We start from the raw sequence: 19,793 nt of genomic DNA on the forward strand, positions 1-19,793 counted from the left end.
AGATATTTTTTTTAATGGAGTGGAGCTTGCAAGTCATAAGATTCAAATATGTAGCCTCTTTCCTTGTCCTTTTATTTTTAATTGTTCCCAGCACAGCAGAAGGCTTGACAAGAGAACATACGTCAGATGTGAGTGGATGGCAAACCTTTCTGCAGGCCTTGGGTTACTTTCTGAAGATGTTCTTTGGTTCCGCAGCGCTGGGAACTCTGACTGGCCTTATTTCTGCAGTAATATCCTTCGCTTTTAGGTAAAGTAAAGCAGATGCATAAAGCAGAATGCCTTTCCATTTTAATAATGACCCTTGGTCATGTTTCATATGGAGATTATCTTTCTTAAAAAACAACAACACAAAAACCTCGAAAGCCTTTTTGTTGGCATTCTGTTTCCTCTCTTCTATTTCGTGTTTAATCGTAGCAGTGCCAGTGGGCAGCGATTTTGGATCACATTAAACCGTTGCATTTCTACGCAGATCCCATTAAGGCCTAAGCTACTGTATAATAGCTCATTGCACATACTTATAGAGGGGTATAAATATGCTGATTGTTTGCTGTACTAGTCCTAATGCATTAATTCCATTTTCAGTAATGGGTCATTTTTGTTAGCATATGCTCCAGTTTTCATATGTATAAAACATCCCATAAGCAAATTAGGGATTCTGCCCCACCTCACCCACCACCCACCTTGCGGGCCTGGTTGCTGAAATAAGCATACGGTACTAAGGGTTGTAGTGTCCAGCATTTTGCAAGCACAAGGCAAGCTCACACAACTGATTTCCCCCTTCCCCTCCTAAGAACGAAGGAAGAGTCCTGCTGGATCATGCCATCGATGCAAGAAGAGATGCCAAGTTGCCCCCAAGATTGGGGAGGGGGCTGGCACGCATTGTGTGTGTGTGACGCAATGTCACACACATCTGACGCCATGGAGGCTATTGCAGCCCTCTCCTAGGCTACACCAGTCCCTGCAGCGTCTCCGAACACCACACAGGTCAGCGCAGCCTTCCACAACATCGTGCCATGCCCCCTAAACATTGGGCGGGGGCTGAAACAAATATTAAGGGGGCTGAAGATCCCTCCACCCCCTAGAGTTGGCATGCCAAGATGCAAGATTCTTCTGCCCAATTTGGGGCAATTCCTCCCCTCCCACCGTAGTCTCATATGACTCAATGCTTAGTAAGTTGTCCTTCAACTCTTGGGGGGGAGGGTTTTTTGGGGGGAGGGGGAAGGGGAAGATTAATTGTGCAGCACAGTCTGAAAAGTATATACGGCTTGTTGGGCCATCATTCTCATTCATTAAGGATTTATGTAAAACTGAATTGGCTTTCCATACTAGCTTGAACTCCAGAGTCCCTCCGCTAGAGCTACAGTCAGGGTTGCAGAGATTGTGTCTCCTTTGTGCTGACATTGTCTTGCGTTTTTAATGGTGCTTGACCAACTGACTTCATCTTGCAAAGTCAGGGAAGTGCAGGTGGTATGCAATTCAACACCAGTTAAGCAGCTTCAAAAGATTTCTGGGGGGTAGGGAGGAAAACAAGCTGGTGATTTCAAAATAGTGCAGTGCATGTATATTTCAAGGGCAGAGTATATTTTTAATGCAAATAAAGAAATAGGTGGTTTTTGGTGTGTGTTTTTTAAAGTAAATTTTAGCCAAAGGGGCTTTTTCATGTCATTCCTAATGCAAACACTGAATGGGGTTGTTTTGTAAAATTAAACCTTTGTGGTTGAGCTGGGTTGGTGGGAAAATGACCTTTTCATCTTTTGATCATTGGCAGCTGATAACTGAAGAACAAAAATGAGGAAGTGGGTAGTTCAGTTTCCCTTCTATTAAATTTTTCCATTTCAAAAAGTAGTACCTTAGCTCTGGAGCATAATAATGTGTTAAGGCAAAAGGCAACTGACATTATTTGTTATCATCATACAGCTGAATGATTTGGATGAGAAATGCATATTTCTGGGTCACAAGCTTTCTAATAATTTTATTTATTTAGGTAAAGCATTTCTTATACTGTGCTTCACCAAATTGATTCCAGTGTAGTTTGCAAGGTGCAAAACACAGGGCAATATCCTACTAAGTCATATTTGCAGTAGATCCACTGAAATGAATAGACAAATCCTTGCTTTCACCTTTTGGCGAATGAGGAGAGAGCTTAGCCAGCCACTTGTCCCAGTTCGGACAACATGCTAGGGCAAACCTTGGCTTAGTGCCACGTGGCATCAAAAAGGACCAGTGAGGAGCAAAGCGGCTGCAAGCTCCACTCCAGGAGCCTGGACAGTTGTGCGATGTTGATAAACCGTGATTTGGCCTAGTGTGTTGTGCAAACCAGGCATTTGTATACAGAGTGGACCTGCCCTGCTTCTTGGAGCCTTTAAAATTCGATTCTTCCAACAGAGCATCACCAGATGGCAGGAAAACAGCATCTGTTGTTCTACTTTATATCAGGCCTAGCCTGTGTGGTGCCCTCCAGATGATGTTGGATTACAACTCCCATCATCCATGATCATTGGTCATGTTTGCTGGGGCTGATGTGGGACTTGTATATCTGGAGCGTACAACATTGCCTGCCCCTGCACTATACAGCATGTAGAGAAGAATACAAGAACTCTGCTTTGCACAGGGTGTGTCTCATGGGTCCTATATATTGGTTCACTATGGGACCTCCACTGCCAGCCCTCTTTGTTCTCCTCCGGTCAAAAAAGAACTGTTTTTCTACTTGTCTGATTTTCCTGCTCCCGTATCTTTCTTTTATTTTGCTTAACTCTTTGATATTAACGTGCTGAAGCATATTGATTTACGGAAAACTCCTTCCCTGGAGTTTGGAATGATGATCATCTTTGCTTATCTTCCCTACGGACTTGCAGAAGGCATTTCTCTCTCAGGTAAGTTGCAAAACAAATAAGCCCAAGGCCTCTTTGAGATTGTCAAAAAGATATACAGTCTGTTGGGATCGTCAGAACTTTCTGCTTCTTCGGCATATTTCTTGTCCACAATTGTCTGCAAGGGCTGTAGAGCTCATGCGCCAATATTTGTGCTGCGGGGTGTTCAGTCATCTTTATTCTCCTGCATCCGCTTTGTTGCATCCAAATAATAAGCTCTTACGCTACTTCTGTAGGTTGCTTGAGCTTTAGTACATTCTGTGGGGGGAACTCCACCATGGGAAAAGTGCACTGTTTCAGATCAGTGCATGCTTTTGTTCTACCCCAGTAGCTCAGGGTAGAAGCTAATACCTAACCAAGACAAATGCCTGGTTTATTTGTGTCCTGGAACCCAACCTCCAGTCTGAGACTGAAAGAGAGGGGATGGATAGTGGGTGTAAATCCCCAATACATATAAACCTGGTGTGGCTCTGAGTTACTTTTACCCAGGGGGAAGGAACAAGGTGGGGTGTGTGTGTGTACTCAGGCTGTACATTCTAGGTAGAAGAAAGAACATCTGTACAAGAGTCATGCGTCGTATGAGGTTGATGCTCAGGTAGTATAAATAAAGTGTCTGTTCTTGGTTGAACTTAGTCATGTCTATAGGAAGAGAAGACGGAGAAGCTCTCTCTGTATTGAATGATGTAAGCCTGCTTCGTAGTCTGTTCCAACACTTTTTGCTCGTAATGTAACCCGTGTGGTTACATTAGCCCCAAGGCTAATGCTGCATTAGCCCCAACAAGGGTGCTTCAGGAAACCCAGGTCCCTTTCCAGAGTCTGAACATTGGAACACAATCGCCTGTTTTTAACACCAACCCTACTCTCCTCCCCACCCCCTACCCCCGCCACCAAATAAGGGACCATGCATTAAGACATGGAAGGAAATGCATATTTAATCATCAATGAAACGCAAATGTATTGACTAGTAAGGAGCCTGAGTGCTCCTCTGGCTATTTCTCTAAAGCATCTGGGGTGTTGTGACTTCACATAAGTACATTTGCATTTATTATAATTACAGGTATGAAAGATTACAGTCAAATAGTGGTGGTTTCTGCATAAAGGATTTGAAACATTCTCCCTCATTCTTTCTGCAGCTACTTAAGAAAACTTCCATTTGATTTGCCACAAGTTTTATAGTTCTTCTTATTATTACATTTCTTTCCGACCTTTCCTCCAAGAAGCTCAAAGGTGACACATGCAGTTCTTTCTCTGTTTTATCCTCTCAACAACCCTGAGGTAGGCTAGGCTGACCCAGGCTCACCAGTGAGTTCCATGTCTGAGTGGGGATTCGAACCCTGGTTGCCCACATCCTAGTCTAACGCTCTAACCTCTGCACTACGGTGGCTCTCTGATGTGTCTGCCTGCCTGCCATTCATCTCAAGCATCAGAGCTTGAAATCCATCTTGCTTTACATGTAAGAGGTGCCCTATTCCTTCCCTTTCTGGTTGTTCCTTTAGGATTCCATAGGAGGCATGATGGATGACTGATAACAGCTGCACAGTGAATCTAATTCATCTAAGGCAGACATGAAGCAGCTCTTTTGATGACCACTTCCATTCCACTTAAGATGGAATGGATTTTAAAGCTCTTCCCCGTCCTGAAGCGACCCTAAGGATGCTATGTTTACCCTTCTGTAGCAGTGCATCCCAGATGAAATATGAGAAACCGTGGAACTATTAATAATTAGAAATTTGGAGCCCATTCAATGATTTAATAAACACTTAATGAAGTGTTAGGAATTACATTGGGCAAACTGAGTTATTACGTAACTGAGCATTTTTTAAAAATCAGCCGAGGGATTATGGAAACACTGAGGTTTACTGAGTCTGTCAGCTACTATCAGATCACTATCTGTGTTCTAATGCTGCAGAGGCAAGGCCCCTTTTTGTGCCTGTAGCCCAGTCCTGATTGCAGAGGAAGTTTTTCATTTTCTTTGTACAAGCACTTGCACATCTGAGTGAAATTCCTCAGAGCTTGGCAAATGCTGTCTAGGTGGAGTTTGGTGACATGTCACGTGCGATCTCGCTTTCGTGGATGGTACATGCCGTCATTTCACTACTTGAAAATATCTCGGCCTGCAGCCTCCAGCTCTGTGAATACTGTACATAGAAAGTACACAGGGACTTTGAATCAATGGGCTTAGCTTTAAAACCATAGTTCAGGATCTTCAGTGTACTTTCAGATGGCCTCTGTGGAAGCTTGAATGAGTTCACCTGCTGAATGGTTGGCGAGATGCCTTTAGTTTGATAAATCACAAGTTATGCAGTAAATATTATATAAATTTTGTTTTAAAAATTGAAATCTTAAAAAAGTCTCTCAAAACTAAGTTACTAAGAAGCATCAACTTGAAAAATGTTGGGGTTCTGTAATACTAGTATCAAAATCAGCCAAGGGATTATGGAAACACTGAGGTTTACTGAGCCTGTCAGCTACTATCAGATCACTATCTGTGTTTCTAATGCTGCAGAGGCATGGCCCCCATTTGTGCCTGTAGCCTAGTCCTGATTGCATAGGAAGTTTTTCATTTCCTTTGAGAAGGGGACGACAGAGACAAGATGGTTGGACAGTGTTCTCGAAGCTACGAACATGAGTTTGACCAAACTGCAGGAGGCAGTGTAAGACAGGAGTGCCTGGTGTGCTATGGTCCATGGGGTCACAAAGAGTCGGACACGACTAAACAACAAACAACAACAATTATAGTATACTCCAACCTTGACTTAAAGTCCCAAACTACATACATACATACATACATACATAGAATCAGAGCTGGAAGGGACCCCGTGGATCATCTAGTCCAGCCCCCTGCAATGCCAGAGAACGCACCCATACGGGGATCAAACCTGTGACCGTGGCGTTCTCAGCCCCATGCTCTAACCAACTGAGCAAGGCTATAATGCTCAAAATAACTTGCTCTGAGCCATATTCTTTTCCATTCCAGTTCAACCAACTTGTAGCAAAACCTCACCAGTCCTTTAAACTGCTTTTGCTAAACAAGGTTCGGAGTTATAGTGCTTTCTGGGTTTCAGTGGGCTTTCTTCTTCTTTTTTAAAATTATATTTATTAGCATTTTCAACTTAAGATTCCATTCACATCATCATATTACATCATAATATCCTATAAAAAGCATAAGAAAAAAGAGAAAAAAGAAAAAGAAAAAAAGAAAATTACAAAAAGAAAAGCAAAAAGCAAAAAACCAATCTTATATTAATAACGCTGTCGTAACTTCGACTTCCCCGTTCCTCCCTTCCCGAGTCGAATTATATCCCATATTAGCAATTTTCATAATTAAATGATTCCAAAACCATCAATTTAAATCTTAAAAAAATACCTTATGTAAAATTCTTTAAACCACATAATATACTACTTATTCCTCTAATTATACCCTTTAGCCTATTAAATTTCACTAAAAATATTCTAACTTATACACTCTAGCAATTCTAACATCTCACCTTTATCAAATTAAATTCTAAATCCCCTCTCCTCAACCGTGTGACATTCCCCTGGATGTCCCAACCAGCTCCTGTATACAGTCCAGTTTCAAACCATTTAATCCGTCCCTTAATTACACTAAATCTCATCCCACTCCGTCTCTCGACCACTCCAGCCCTGCTTCCTCTCTCCAACAGCCCCTCTGTCGACCCCACTCCAGTTTCCTCTTTTTCTTGTCCCCCCAGTTAACATGTCCTTCACCTGGTTCTTGCCTCCTTTCTCTCACTAAGGATGTTCGAATCCAGACCACCTCTTTGATTCTTGACACAGCTTGGTTGTTTTTGCCAAGAACCTGTTCTCCCTCTCTCACTGGGAGAAGCATTTCTTGGAAGTCTTTACACAATGCAGCTCTTTTGTTATAACACATGTCCTGTGCAACCTCTCTCACCGGTTGCACTTCGTTCAAAGTCTGGAGCTCCTCTTGGTCCTCTTTTAAAAGTTTAAAGTTTTTATCTTCTGAAGTTTCAGTCTGTGTCTCAAAGCTGTCTGTGGGTGCTGGGTTTCAATCCATAACTTTGTAAGTCTTTTGTATTCTTTTACTCCCATCATCACCTCTTGAACTTTTTCCCATACACTTTGTATCCCGTTCTCACACACCTTGTCAGATTGTTTTGACTGTCTGTATCCTTTGTCTTCTCAAGTTACAATATGGCGCATAGGCTGTTGTGCCAGAGGCAAAATCCAATCTTAGCTGGTCGGGGCCTCCAGGTTCCTGCCACCCGGTTACCGGAGAGCTCATTATTAAGCAGTTCCAATTTTGCAGAAGTCCACACAGAAAATCACTCACCTCCCCTTGGCTCCGCTACCACAGGGGAAGAATTCAATTTAGTTTTTAGCAAAGTTCAGAGTCCCGTTCCAGCATAATGGCTGCAGGCTCGGCAATTGCTTATTGGTTTCTCGGTGGGGACTTACAGGTCCACATCAAGTCTTTGAAGGCATCTGGCGTGCGCTGTCACTGGCACGGAGCTTTGCGCCTCAGAGTTAGCGAATCGACCCAAGGCTCCGTCCCGCTCAACCTGCTCATGTCACTCCAAAAAAGGGGGTTGTCGGGCGGCGAACGGGACTCTAAGGAGCTCAGCTTAGAGTGCCCACGTTCCCGAAAAGCTCAATTCGGGGGTTCTCCGGGTGGCCGCTTCGCTCAAGCGGCTCTCCCCCCCCCTGAGGCGCAGGGAACCTCGGAGCCCAAGAATTCCCTCGCCGGCTTCCATTAGCGCCAGACCGGAAGTCCGGGTTTCAGTGGGCTTTCACCCAGGAAGCCTTGTGCCACAATAAATGTGCTCATCTTGAAGGGGCCACTTCAGATTCTGCCCCTCCCACCCCCAGAGCTGACTTATTAACTGTATTGAAGGGTGGCTGCTTAAGAGTGAGAAGATTGTCGATGATGAAATGCAATATGTTCACAGACTGTATGCAGTCCAGCGTTATCTGCTATCCCAGAAAATACCGGTATTTTATTTCCTTCTTGGTTTCTTGCAAGCTTTCCCCCCCTGAAATCTGGGCAGTGCATGCTGTGGAAGGACAGATGGTGCCTTTTCCTGGCCTGTAGATGTTTTGATTTATAGCTCCTCTACCCCTAAGGCAGAAAACATGTGGATTTAGCCTCTCGTACGGTGATGCAGCTCGGTAGCCCAATCCAAAGTGCCTTAGGAGCTCCAGCACAAACCTGAGGCTCCGTCATAAGCAGGGACTGCCTCCCATTAATCTCAAAGGCGCCTAAACATCAGCATCCATCCTCCAATCTGCCTCCAATTTTGAAAGGAATAAGGAAGCCCTTGCATATATAGCAGCTTCTGTGCTTTTTGAGCTCATAAAAATTTCCTTTAAGTCTGACAGTGACAAGTTTGGCTATGTTTGCACAGGTTGAACCAGATGGTTGAGGCGCCTTTGGCAGCTGGCCAAACTAATTGTACAATGTCGATGCAACTACTTGCACCCGAAGGTGGAGTAGGGCTCACTCCCTGATTTATCTTCCCCGTTCCCTTTTCTGCGTCACAGAACAGTGTTGATGTTTTGCTAATTGGTCTGGGATGAGCAAGAACTGGGGGAGATTTGTAAGGTTATGCAATGATAACGTGAAATAATATTTACCTGTTTTGTGCTGTTTTTTCTCCAGGTATCATGGCTATCTTGTTCTCTGGCATCGTGATGTCCCACTACACTCACCATAACCTCTCGCCGGTTACACAGATCCTAATGCAGCAGACACTGAGGACCGTTGCTTTCATGTGTGGTATAAGCTGCCTTCTTCTTGGTCTCCTTAATCTGAACTTCAGCTATTCAAACGTTTCCTGATTATCCACATACTCCTGTAGATCTCACGTAGCTATAGACTGGCTTGCCATCATTATTTGAGTTGTACCTTTGAAGTCGAATGGAATCCGTTCCGGAAGTCCGTTCGACTTCCAAAACGTTTGGAAACCAAAGTGTGGCTTCTCATTGGTTGCCGGAAACTCCTGCAGCCAATTGGAAGCCCTGTCGGACGTTCAGCTTCCAAAGAACGTTTGCAAATCAGAACACTCACTTCTGGGTTTGCGGCGTTTGGGAACCAAAACGTCTGAGTACCAAAGTGTTTGGGATCCAGGGCATGACTGTATTATTATTATTAATCATTTATATGCTGCTCATCTGAGTTACCCCAGCCACTCTGGGCAGCTTCCAACAAACTGAAACTCAATAGAGCATCAGACATTAAAAACTCCCCTGAGCAGGGAATTGTTTCTCACATTTGTATCTTGCCAGGCCTCCATGGAGCTCAGGGCAGTGTGGTTAGGAGTTATTGTGCACAGCGTGGTGTGAGAGAGCCAGTGTCGCATAGTGGTTGGCGTGCCGGACTAGGACCCGAGAGGCCAGGGTTCGAATCCACACTCAGCCATGAAGCTCAAGGGGTGATCTTGAACAAGTCACTTACTGTCTCTCATCCTAACCTACCTCACAAGGTTGTTGTTAGGATCGAATGGCAAGGAGGAGAATCCTGCGCCCCACCTTGAGCAAGTAGCAGGGGTTTCAAGTTATTGTAAGAGTCCTGCTGGATCTAAGGAACCTGCGGCCCTCCAGATATTGTTGGACTCCAACTCCCACCAGCCCCCACCAGCATGACTAGGAATGATGGGAGTTGACGTCCAGCAACATCTGAAGAGTCACAGATTCTCCGTCCCTGATCTAGTCCAATGTCTTGGACATCACTGCATATCGATGTTTCTGGGAAAGCCAGCAGTGGGGGAATGGAGGTGATGTCTCGCCTCTGCTGTTGTCCCTTAGCACCTGCTAATCTCCTCCCCCCGGTGAACCTGAACACTTAAGATACCTTGGGTAGCAGCCGCTGCCAGAACGATCACATCTGAATTCATCTAACCGCCGTTTAAAGCCATTCAGAGACATGAATTATAGGCAGAGAGAGAAATGTTCCTGTAGCCAGGGGAGTATCTCTTCCACACATTTCCGACTTACTAATACGGAGTCTGCCAAGCAGTCTAAAGTCACCTTTACTGCCAAACAGGATAAAATGTGCAGTAAATCTTTTTCTCTCCCTCATCCTCCGGGCTCTGGCTAAGACTTGCCACAAGATTGATAACAAAATAGATCTCTTTGACTCCTTTCCCCCTCTAGGCTATTTTTAGATTTAGGAGACGCAACATGCCTATGTTGCTGTTAAAAGCTTTTGGATATAAAGAAACTTTTTTTTGGGGAGGGGGGACCTGGTAACAAACGAATATGAAAGAATATGAAGTGACTAAATATAAAAAGTATTCTCTGCATAGCCCATCCTTTCTGATATTGCCTTATTTTAGCCATTTTTGTTTGTCATTTTAAGTGGGGATTAAATTATTGTTATTATCATCATCACATTTATGTCATACCTTTCATCCAAGGAGCTCTGGGTGGTGCACACTGTTCACCTCCTGGTCCTTATTTTATCCTCACAATAACCCTGCGGGGTAGGTTAGTCTGAGAGACAAATGATTGGCCCGAGGTCAACTAGTGAGCTTCATGGCTGAGCCCTCTTCTTACTGGTCCTAGTCCAACACTCTTAATTGCTAAACAAATTAATTAGTTTTAAGCACATGCAGTTGTCTACAAAGTTTTGTTTTCTGATAACTCCCTAATCAACTAGTTACATGAGCCCAAATGTAAGGCTCTTTGTGTCAGTACATCCAAAGTACAATCCATTTGCTCTCGGGATCTGTTTCTCTGCTGTTCCTGCTCACGGTTCTCATACAGGTAGCATATACATACAAGTTCTTTAATTATTGTCTAAAATTAAGTGGGGTGGGTTGCTGTTGCTTTTGTTCACCAGTTCAATGTATGCTCCCCCAACTTAGAACATAAAAGGAAATATAGTCCAATTTTAGAGCTTTCTGTGAAGGAGGCAGAAGAGGAACCTCCTACTCCCTCTTTCCTCTTCTACTGCCTTTAAGAAGAAAATAGAAACTATCAGGGTGTCATGAATGCTTCTTTCCATTTCTCTTTACAACACTCTTCCAGCTGCCTGTTCATTTATACAGCTGCATACGTATCAAGCAGTCCTTTTAAGCATTCCCCACACCGTTCAGACCAAAGTAATTCAGTGCTAATAAACTGCAGCATCAAAGGGTCATCCATGTGGTTTTGCATTATCCAGCCTGGTTGACTGTTCATCTCTGTTCTCTCTCTTTCAGAAACATGCGTTTTTGCATTTCTAGGCCTGTCAATATTTAGCTTTCCTCACAAGTTTGAAATGTCCTTTGTCATCTGGTGCATAGTAAGTACTTTCTTCAGGGATAAACATTCAGACTTTTTTTAGATAGGTGTTGTATTGAGCTCCTCTGGTGCTGTTTCAAAGGACCCCCAAATTTTAATGGTTCCATTTTCTGATGAGCTATGAACCCACTGAGTAGCCATCATGGTTTGTTTGTTTTTTAAAAAAAGATTCTCTTTTGCAAAATAGGAATAATGGCAAAGCATTCGTGGTGACTGCACTTAGGGGCACCATGTCAAAAGCCTGAGACAGAGCTTTTCAGAAGTTCTGAAAGATCTTGGTCAAAGTCCCCAAGGGTCTGTGATTTTGGCATATATTCTCTTTGTAGTATATTTATCTGGGTATATGTGAAAAGTTCAAAAATGCAGGTCTCAAGAACAGGGTGAATGAGAAAGTTAAGTAAATTAACAATCACACTCTGGAGTTGTGGGATTTTCTTATAATTTAGAAATGTCTGCCCTAATGAAATCCCATCGACTTTTAGTGGCTGTGCTCTTGAGTTAGCAGAGCTCTGTGAATAGATCAGATTAACAAATAGGTTTCTGAAGTCCACTTAAAGGTTTCTTTGGTCGAGGCCACCCTCACTTCCGTGGAGGGGGAGTTCCATAATCTGAAGGCCTTTTCTGTGGTGGCCCCTCAGTTTATGGAACTGCTATTTGTCAGAATAGAATTTAGCAGACTAACAGAAACCTGCAATTTACTCTTCCGGGGGGTGGGGATTTGGATGGGGCTATGTCCTCTACCCTCACAAGCTTATGCCTCTGGCCCTAACTGTTTCCCTATGAAAACATTACCACACGCCACTGCTCTTTACCAACCTCGCAGGAGCCAGGGTGGGGCTCTGTCTTAAGAGCCTCACTACAAGGCTGGGAGAGCAGCTTGCACAGCACATTGCCCCTGATCTTGACGCACTGCTTACCTGAACAGCCCCTCAGTTTGCCTTTTTCCTGAGCCTTTCATTGACCCTTCGCTTCCTGGGACATGGACCTTGCACTGCCCATTGGTTTGCTTTTTTCCTGAGCCCTTATTGGAGCAAATAACTTGCCTGGAATTGGACCTTGGAACAGCCTTGGGCATTCCTGCCTTGCACAAATCCCCTGCAACCAGGGACCCAGCTAGGGCAAGACATTGTGACTTGCCCAGTCCTGCATCCTGTTTCCAGCATTGGCCTGCTGGGTGCCTCCATAATAAGCTTGCAAGCACGACAAAGCAGTGATGGCTACCTTGTTTTGTTTCCCCCCCATGTCTGCTACTGGAGAGGTACTGCCTCTGCCCATTTTGCTCTCAGGAGGCCTTGGGAGCTAGGCATTTGCTTCTCTTTCAAAACGAAAGGTGCACATCTCAGAACATGACATGTTGTTTTGTAGTGGTTGTGCAAGAAACCCATAGTTCTTGCCTAAGCTCTGATAATATAGTTGTGTTTACTTAATATGCACTCTGCTCCCTTGCATATTTCCTTGGAAGTGTCTCTTTTTATTTAGTGCTGCTTTATTTCCAAGTAAACATGGAGATTATTGGCTGCCTGTGCTGTCTCATAGTCAGAAATAGTTAAGAGTGTCAGAATGATGGATTCCCCTCCCTGCTTTCAGTGGGTAGTCTAAAGAGAATTAGTCTACAGCAGAGACTGCTACTAGCAGGGAGTGTTATTCTGTCACTGTTGAACAGTGAATTGCCAAGGGGAGGAGCATATGAATGATCTTCGAATTGTAGAGTTGGAAGGGGCCCCGAGGCTCATCTAGTCTAACCCCCTGCAATGCAGGATTCGAACCGCCGACCTTCTGATCGGCAAGCCCTAGGCTCTGTGGTCTAGACCACAGCGCTACCCACATCCCTGATGGGGTATAACTGAGAAATAATTTTTTAAAAATGTATTATTTTACATGCATCACACACATTATTGTAACCTACCGGTATATCATGAGCTACACCCCACTCCCCTTCTTAAAGGAATAGTTTTAGTTCCTTTAATGAAAACACTTTAGTTAGGGCAGTGACCTTCTTACGCTTTCCATGGATGCAATTCTTCCTCTTCCCGCACAGCCCCTAAATCTGTTTTGTGTCCCCCCCCCCCGACCCTCTTGAGCAGATTTGGGGAGAACACGGGGCATATGCAGGGACAGGAGAGGGAGGGGGAGTTGTGTAAAATAGAAATCCTTTTGCTGCTGGAAGCACTTCCTTGGATACTACCCCTTGGCAGAAGAGCTGGTGTATAATGGGTTATTTGTGACTCTGATTGTCATCTGATCTGAGGTATGTCCTCACAAGCTGCTTACAATTTGGACTGCTCCGATGCACCTGGAAGAATGCTTCCCCTTGCCCAGTGGCTAATTTGCTTGCTTTTTGACAGGTGCTTGTGCTTTTTGGCAGAGCTGTCAATATTTTCCCTCTCTCCTACCTGCTCAATTTCTTCCGCGATCACAAGATCACCCCAAAAATGATGTTCATCATGTGGTTTAGTGGTAAGTATTTTGGATTACTTGATGCTTTTTTAAAAATCCTAGTTATTTCTTCATATTGTACTACTGATCAACGTTTATGGAGCAATGCAAGCAAAAAGACAGGTCCCTGCCCTGAGGAGTTTACAGTTTCCATTTTTTTTTGTATGCTACTAATTTAACTGCCCTGCAGAAAAAAGAGGGGCATCAGCCAGCAGCAGAGCACAAGTTTTGCATGCTGAATCATAGAATCATAGAATCATAGAATCATAGAGTTGGAAGAGACCACAAGGGCCATCCAGTCCAACCCCCTGCCAAGCAGGAAACACCATCAAAGCATTCCTGACAGATGGCTGTCAAGCCTCTGCTTAAAGACCTCCAAAGAAGGAGACTCCACCACACTCCTTGGCAGCAAATTCCACTGCCGAACAGTTCTGCGGCTGAGGCATCTCCAGTGGAATGGCCAGGTAGGAGGTTGCTGTGTTTATGGATGCTGTGTTTATGGAGCCAGGTAGGAAGTGATGGGGAAAGACCTCCGGGTGGAGACCTCCGGGCAGAGTTACTGCCAGTCAGAGTAGGCAATACTGTCAGAATGATACTGGGCTTGATGGGCCAGGGACCTTACTCAGCGTAAGGCAACTCAAATGTCCAACATTTTGTGAAGGAGACACTAGGAACATAGTAAGCTGTCCTATACCAATGGTCCATATAAATCAGTTATGCCTGCACTGACTCACAGCAGCTCCTCAGGGCTTCAGCCAGGGGTCCCTCCTAGGCCTGTCTGGAAATGCCAGGGATTGAACCCGAGACCTCCTGCATGCAAAAACATGTTACCACTGAGCTGCAACCTTTTCCCCAACAGAGACAGGGTGAAGGGTAACAAGGGATGACCAATGCAGCCTTGTCAAAAATCTGTGCTCCTCAAAGACCGTGCATCACTCATAATTTTTCACTGTCCATGAGAACAAGGCAGGGTGCCGGGCATGGGATGCACCCAGTCTTAAAGCAACAAGCAAAACAACCAAATTGTTTGTGTAGCTTGGGAAGCCTGCCCACTGGTAAATAAATTGCTTTCCTTATTTTGCGGGCTTTTCCTCTGCTCATTTAGGCTTGCGTGGGGCCATCCCATATGCCTTGAGCCTCCATTTGGGCTTGGAGCCGATAGAGAAGCGGCAGCTCATTGGCACCACGACAATCATCATTGTGCTGTTCACCATCTTGTTACTGGGAGGAGGAACCATGCCCTTAATCAGACTGATTGACATTGAAGACTCCAAAGCCCGGCGAAAGAACAAGAAGGACATTAACCTCAGCAAGACAGAAAAAATGGTGAGCTCCTTTTCCTTCCAGGCTTAAGCGGGGCGGATCCTTCCCTTTCGCCAAACTTTCTGACTGCTTCTGTCACTGTATGGGCATTAAAGGAAAGGAGAGGCTTGCAGGCCAAGGAGTTGAAGGCCTCCTAAATGTTCCGCGTGGAACATCTCTGCCCTTTAATCTAGGGCTTGACAGAGCCCTTTTCCAGTTTGTAATACCACTCACAACTTGAAGTCTAATGGCAAGTTATTTCCTTTAAGTGAAATAGCATTTCTGCTGAAATTCAGTCATGATAGCACTGGGTGGACTGAGTCACATATAAGTAAATGTCAATAACACATAGATAGTGAGTCACACATCACTCAGGGAGACAGTGGTGTTCCCCTCCGCCATTAAGCTGCAGCTGTAAATCATTGGCAAGCATTTCAAAATGGGGATATGGATGACTCTGTTCAGAGAAAGGCAGAGAGAGTTCCCCAAAGAGTAAAGGTTGCTTACGCCCACTATCTTGCCAGACCAGAAGTACTGTGAAACAGTTGGCTCTACCCAAGCTGCTCTTCTGCAAGGTTCAGAACAGGCCAGTGTGTACTGAGAAAATGAGTTGTACTGAAAGAGCATTCAGAGCCACACCTCACGTGAATCTTCACATAAAGGCTGAAGCATCTTTTCCCACTTCCTCTCATCTCTATGTACTTTTCAAGGCCAGGTTCATTCTACAGGATCTGACTTTCACCCAGATTCATCGAAAAGCGAGCAGAGTGTGTGTGTGTGTGTGTGTGTGTGTGTGAGAGAGAGAGAGAGAGAGAGAGAGAGAGAGAGAGAGGAGAGAGAGAGAGCCCACACATGCATGCACACTTATGCTTTCTTTCTCTTGTGGGGAGGGGAGGGGGGAGCTGATCCAGGGCAAGGGGAGAGAACCAGAGCAGGTGGCTCCCACATCACTCACTCAAAAATCCAAATGCACCCACGGCCTTTAAAACACTGGTGACTCCAACATCATTATCTCCCATCGAGGACACTTAAAAGCCTAGTTTACATGTTGTGCTAAGCCACAGTTTAGTGGCATGTGCCACAGTTTAGGCCAGGCATCCCCAAACTTCAGCCCTCCAGATGTTTTGGGCTACAATTCCCATCTTCCCCGACTACTGGTCCTGTTAGCTAGGGATCATGGGAGTTGTAGGCCAAAACACCTGGAGGGCCGCAGTTTGGGGATGCCTGGTTTAGGCTCAGGGGGCTTCCCCCTTTCCTATGGTAATGTTTCTTGACCATCTACTTTGATGCTACTGGTGCAAATCCAGACCGGGCAAAGCTCGGTTGGAGGTTTCATTCACAAAAGAGGCAAGCAGTCCCTTGCAGATGCGCTTGCCGCTTTCCTTCTCCATGTGTTTGGCACAGCCATAGCCGTCAGCAGTATCAGAGCAGGACTGACAAATGTCATGGCAGTTTTAGCCTCCTCTGAACCCACATTCTTGAAATGGTCTGCTGCAAATTGGCAGTCCATTACCCGAACAATCGTTATTTTTTATATTGGTGCTTTCCATCGGGGGTATTGATTGGCTTCAGGGAAGTATGTGAATGGGAAAGGCTAAGAAGTGACCGAGGAAACAATGGTTTGAGATTCTGATGTTTCGTTTCCCTTCTCTGATCTCTCCAGGGTAACACCATTGAATCTGAACACTTGTCCGAACTCACTGAGGAAGAGTATGAAGCCCACTACTTAAAGCGCCAGGACCTCAAAGGCTTTATGTGGCTCGATGTTAAATACTTGAATCCTTTCTTCACTAGGCGGCTCACACAAGAGGTGGGTTTGGCCATTGTGCCTCTGAACATAATAATAATAATAATAATAATAATAATAATAATAATAATAATAATAATATAATTTTTTATTTGTACCCCGCCCATCTGGCTGAGTCTCCCCAGCCACTCTGGGCGGCTCCCAATCGAATATTAAAACAATACAGCATTAGCACAATTACAAAAGTCACAAACAATACATCAGGCATCCCCAAACTGCGGCCCTCCAGATGTTTTGGCCTACAACTCCCATGATCCCTAGCTAGCAGGACCAGTGGTCGGGGAAGATGGGAATTGTAGTCAAAAACATCTGGAGGGCAGAAGTTTGGGGATGCCTGCAATACATAAACCGCATCAAAAAATACACAACCAAATGGAAAACAATTTCGACATAAATCAAAATCTAAAACTAAGAATACATCCTTAATACAGTTTAAAATAAGATAGGTAAAAAATACCAGGAATTTAAACAAAAAACAAAATAAAATGGAGCCCTCTCTGCCCAGCAGCAGTGGCGGCAACAGTCCTTAGTTTATAGAGCCCATCAGGCCCCGCCCTGGGCCAGGTGGTGAGTGGCTGGACTGGGGCCTTCAGGCACTGAGCAGAGGAGGAGTCCTGGCTGGTAGCAGCAGCAGCAGCAGTTCTTATAGGCCTCGGGCCCTGCCCTAGGCCAGGTGGTGAGTAGCAGGACTGGGGCCTTCAGGCACTGAAGGAATTTGCTGGGAATTGCAGGTGGGCAGAGTGCTGTTGTGCTCATGTCCACCTTGCAGGCTTCCCACTAGCATCTGGTTGGCAGCTGGAACACTGAACTAGATGAGCCATTGGCCTGATCCAGCATGCTCTTCTTACATTCTGAGGAATCATTTCCCACAGCAATGTCCTGAAGCAGTTTAGAAGGAAAATATATAGTGATACTATAAAAAAACACCCAACTTATTAAAAACACTATTAGTGTAAAAACATTCAATCCAGATGCCTAGATGCCTAGGAGACAAACAAAAACAAACTACAGTAACCTATATTTGCTTGGTGCTGAAACAATGACAGCATTGGTGCCGTTCAGGCCTCCCTGGGGAGAGAGGTTAGGTGTGGGATTCAGGAGAGAAAGGGCATTCCCAGGCTGAGACCCTGGCAGAGAAAACTCCTTCCACCTGCAAAGTTTCTTTATTCTGTGTGAATGTTGCCCCTATGCTCCCTTTTTCACAGCGTGGTTGGATGAGCTACAGCAACATTTTGTAGCATACAAAGAAATCTTTCATAATTAGATTCGGTGCCTGCTTTGTTCAGAACCCACACGTTCAGAACTCACACTTTTCAGCTACAGGCTGTGCTTCCAACGTAGGGAAAGATAGAAATGCTGTCTAAAGTGGTTGCAATGTTCCTTTGCCTTAGGACTTACATCACGGACGCATACAGATGAAAACCCTCACCAACAAATGGTATGAAGAAGTGCGACAAGGGCCCTCCGGTTCTGAAGATGATGAGCAGGAGTTACTGTGACAGGGTGGACTCCCTTGCGTCGATGACACCAAAAATTAGATTTATGACAGTACTCGAGTTGTGCAGAGTGTACTCAGTATACACCTTTGTAAGAGTGCCACCTGGAAACTCCTTTCCTAAGAAAAGGTTGCACCATAGTTTGAAATGAAGGACGATCTCTAATGCCAAATGTCTCTGGGAGTTATGTCGAATCCTTGAACAGCAAGCACCATCTACTTTGGAATAATGAGAAAATGGGCTGTACCCATTATGATTTGTTCTGTAAATGTACATTAGGGAGCTTTTGTAGGACTGTGTCAAAAAACAACAACCCGTAATGCACTTTATCCTATACTTTGTCAAATACACTGACCCATGGTGGGAATGAATGATGAATAATACTGTGAACTTCCATCAGTGGGGTGAGCAATTTAAATTATTATTTCAGGTCCATCTTTACATTTGCTCTGTTGGTATATTATGGGCTAGGGGTGCGGAGCAAGAATGGTACCAGAAGACTGTTACTGTGCATGAAGAAAAGCACCTAATTAAAGCCTCGTTGTCTCTGGTATTTCAGAAGATGTTGAGCTGTTTTCTTATTTCTGAGATTGAAATGGCCTGACCCTGCTCCTTTACTTCACTCACACTTCACCCTCCCTACAGTTGCGATGTAGAACTTTGCTTGAATTTAATCCCCAGCTCTCTCTCTCTCTCAACAGCAACTTGAGAACATGTGTATTATTCATTCATTTCCTTTCTTACCCGCCCTTCACCATAAGGTCCCAGGGCGGGCTTACAGCAACGTAAAAATGCAGCATCAAAATCAGTTAAAACAAACTACAATCTGAAGAATAGGTTGGGGACTAAAATGTATACCTCTGAGGTGTCATAAACCTGGGCAAAGAGTTAGCATATGATGAAAAACATACAGTCCACTTGCCAGACTCGCCTCCCTAGGGAGGGAACTCCACAGCCAGGAGCTGCCACCTCAAATGTCTCCTCCCAGGCTGCCACTCCTTGAACCTACCTGGGCGGTGGAACTATGAAGAGAGCTCCATAATGACAAAAGATTAGGCCCCCTAATCAGCACTGTTGGCTTGGAGCCACAGCAAGGAGCAGTTATTGTCATCTGGCGTTTCTGAACTGTCCATTCATTGATGGCTTGCAAGTGTGAAGTGTAAATTGGTACCTAGGACAGCTGGAGTCTCCAAAGCTAAGTGACGATCCTTTCCATGGCTGATGCCATGAACAACCTTAATGGGGTAGGAGAGCTGCGGGGGGGGGGGGGAGTCACATCTGGCAACCAATGCACCCCTTTGGTATCAGACAGTACATAGGTAGAAGTTTCTAAAAAGCCTGGTACACAAATTTCCACAGCCCTCTAGTGTCTGTGGTGGCGTATTTACCGGAATTAATGTATTTAGTGTTAACTCTGGTGGTGTGTTCTTGATTCCGACCAAACAAAGCCTCCTAGAGAAGAAGAAGAAGGAGAGTTTGGATTTGATATCCCGCTTTATCACTACCCGAAGGAGTCTCAAAGCGGCTAACCTTCTCCTTTCCCTTCCTCCCCCACAACAAACACTCTGTGAGGTGAGTGGGGCTGAGAGACTTCAGAGAAGTGTGACTAGCCCAAGG

At 44.8% G+C, this 19,793-nt stretch overlaps 1 protein-coding gene across 5 annotated transcripts in view; it reads left to right on the forward strand.

Moving 5' to 3' along the window:
- The window catches only part of SLC9A8 (solute carrier family 9 member A8), a 61,426-nt gene extending 42,697 nt beyond the window's left edge, over nt 1–18,729 (forward strand). For 3 of the 5 annotated variants that reach the window (XM_035121465.3, XM_035121467.3, XM_088674619.1), the window contains exons 9-16: nt 92–230; nt 2,768–2,873; nt 8,512–8,628; nt 11,054–11,136; nt 13,481–13,592; nt 14,677–14,897; nt 16,537–16,683; nt 18,072–18,729. In XM_035121465.3, the coding sequence (XP_034977356.2) occupies nt 92–230; nt 2,768–2,873; nt 8,512–8,628; nt 11,054–11,136; nt 13,481–13,592; nt 14,677–14,897; nt 16,537–16,683; nt 18,072–18,179 (1,033 nt within the window). In that variant the 3' untranslated portion in view covers nt 18,180–18,729. The remainder of the gene's footprint in view (nt 1–91; nt 231–2,767; nt 2,874–8,511; nt 8,629–11,053; nt 11,137–13,480; nt 13,593–14,676; nt 14,898–16,536; nt 16,684–18,071) is intronic. The other 2 variants (XM_088674620.1, XM_088674621.1) reach the window with 1 other exon arrangement.
- Nucleotides 18,730–19,793: the final 1,064 nt, after the last annotated feature.

This window comes from Zootoca vivipara, chromosome 7 (genome assembly GCF_965207765.1).
Source record: "Zootoca vivipara chromosome 7, rZooViv2.hap1.1, whole genome shotgun sequence".
Taxonomy (NCBI): domain Eukaryota; kingdom Metazoa; phylum Chordata; class Lepidosauria; order Squamata; family Lacertidae; genus Zootoca; species Zootoca vivipara.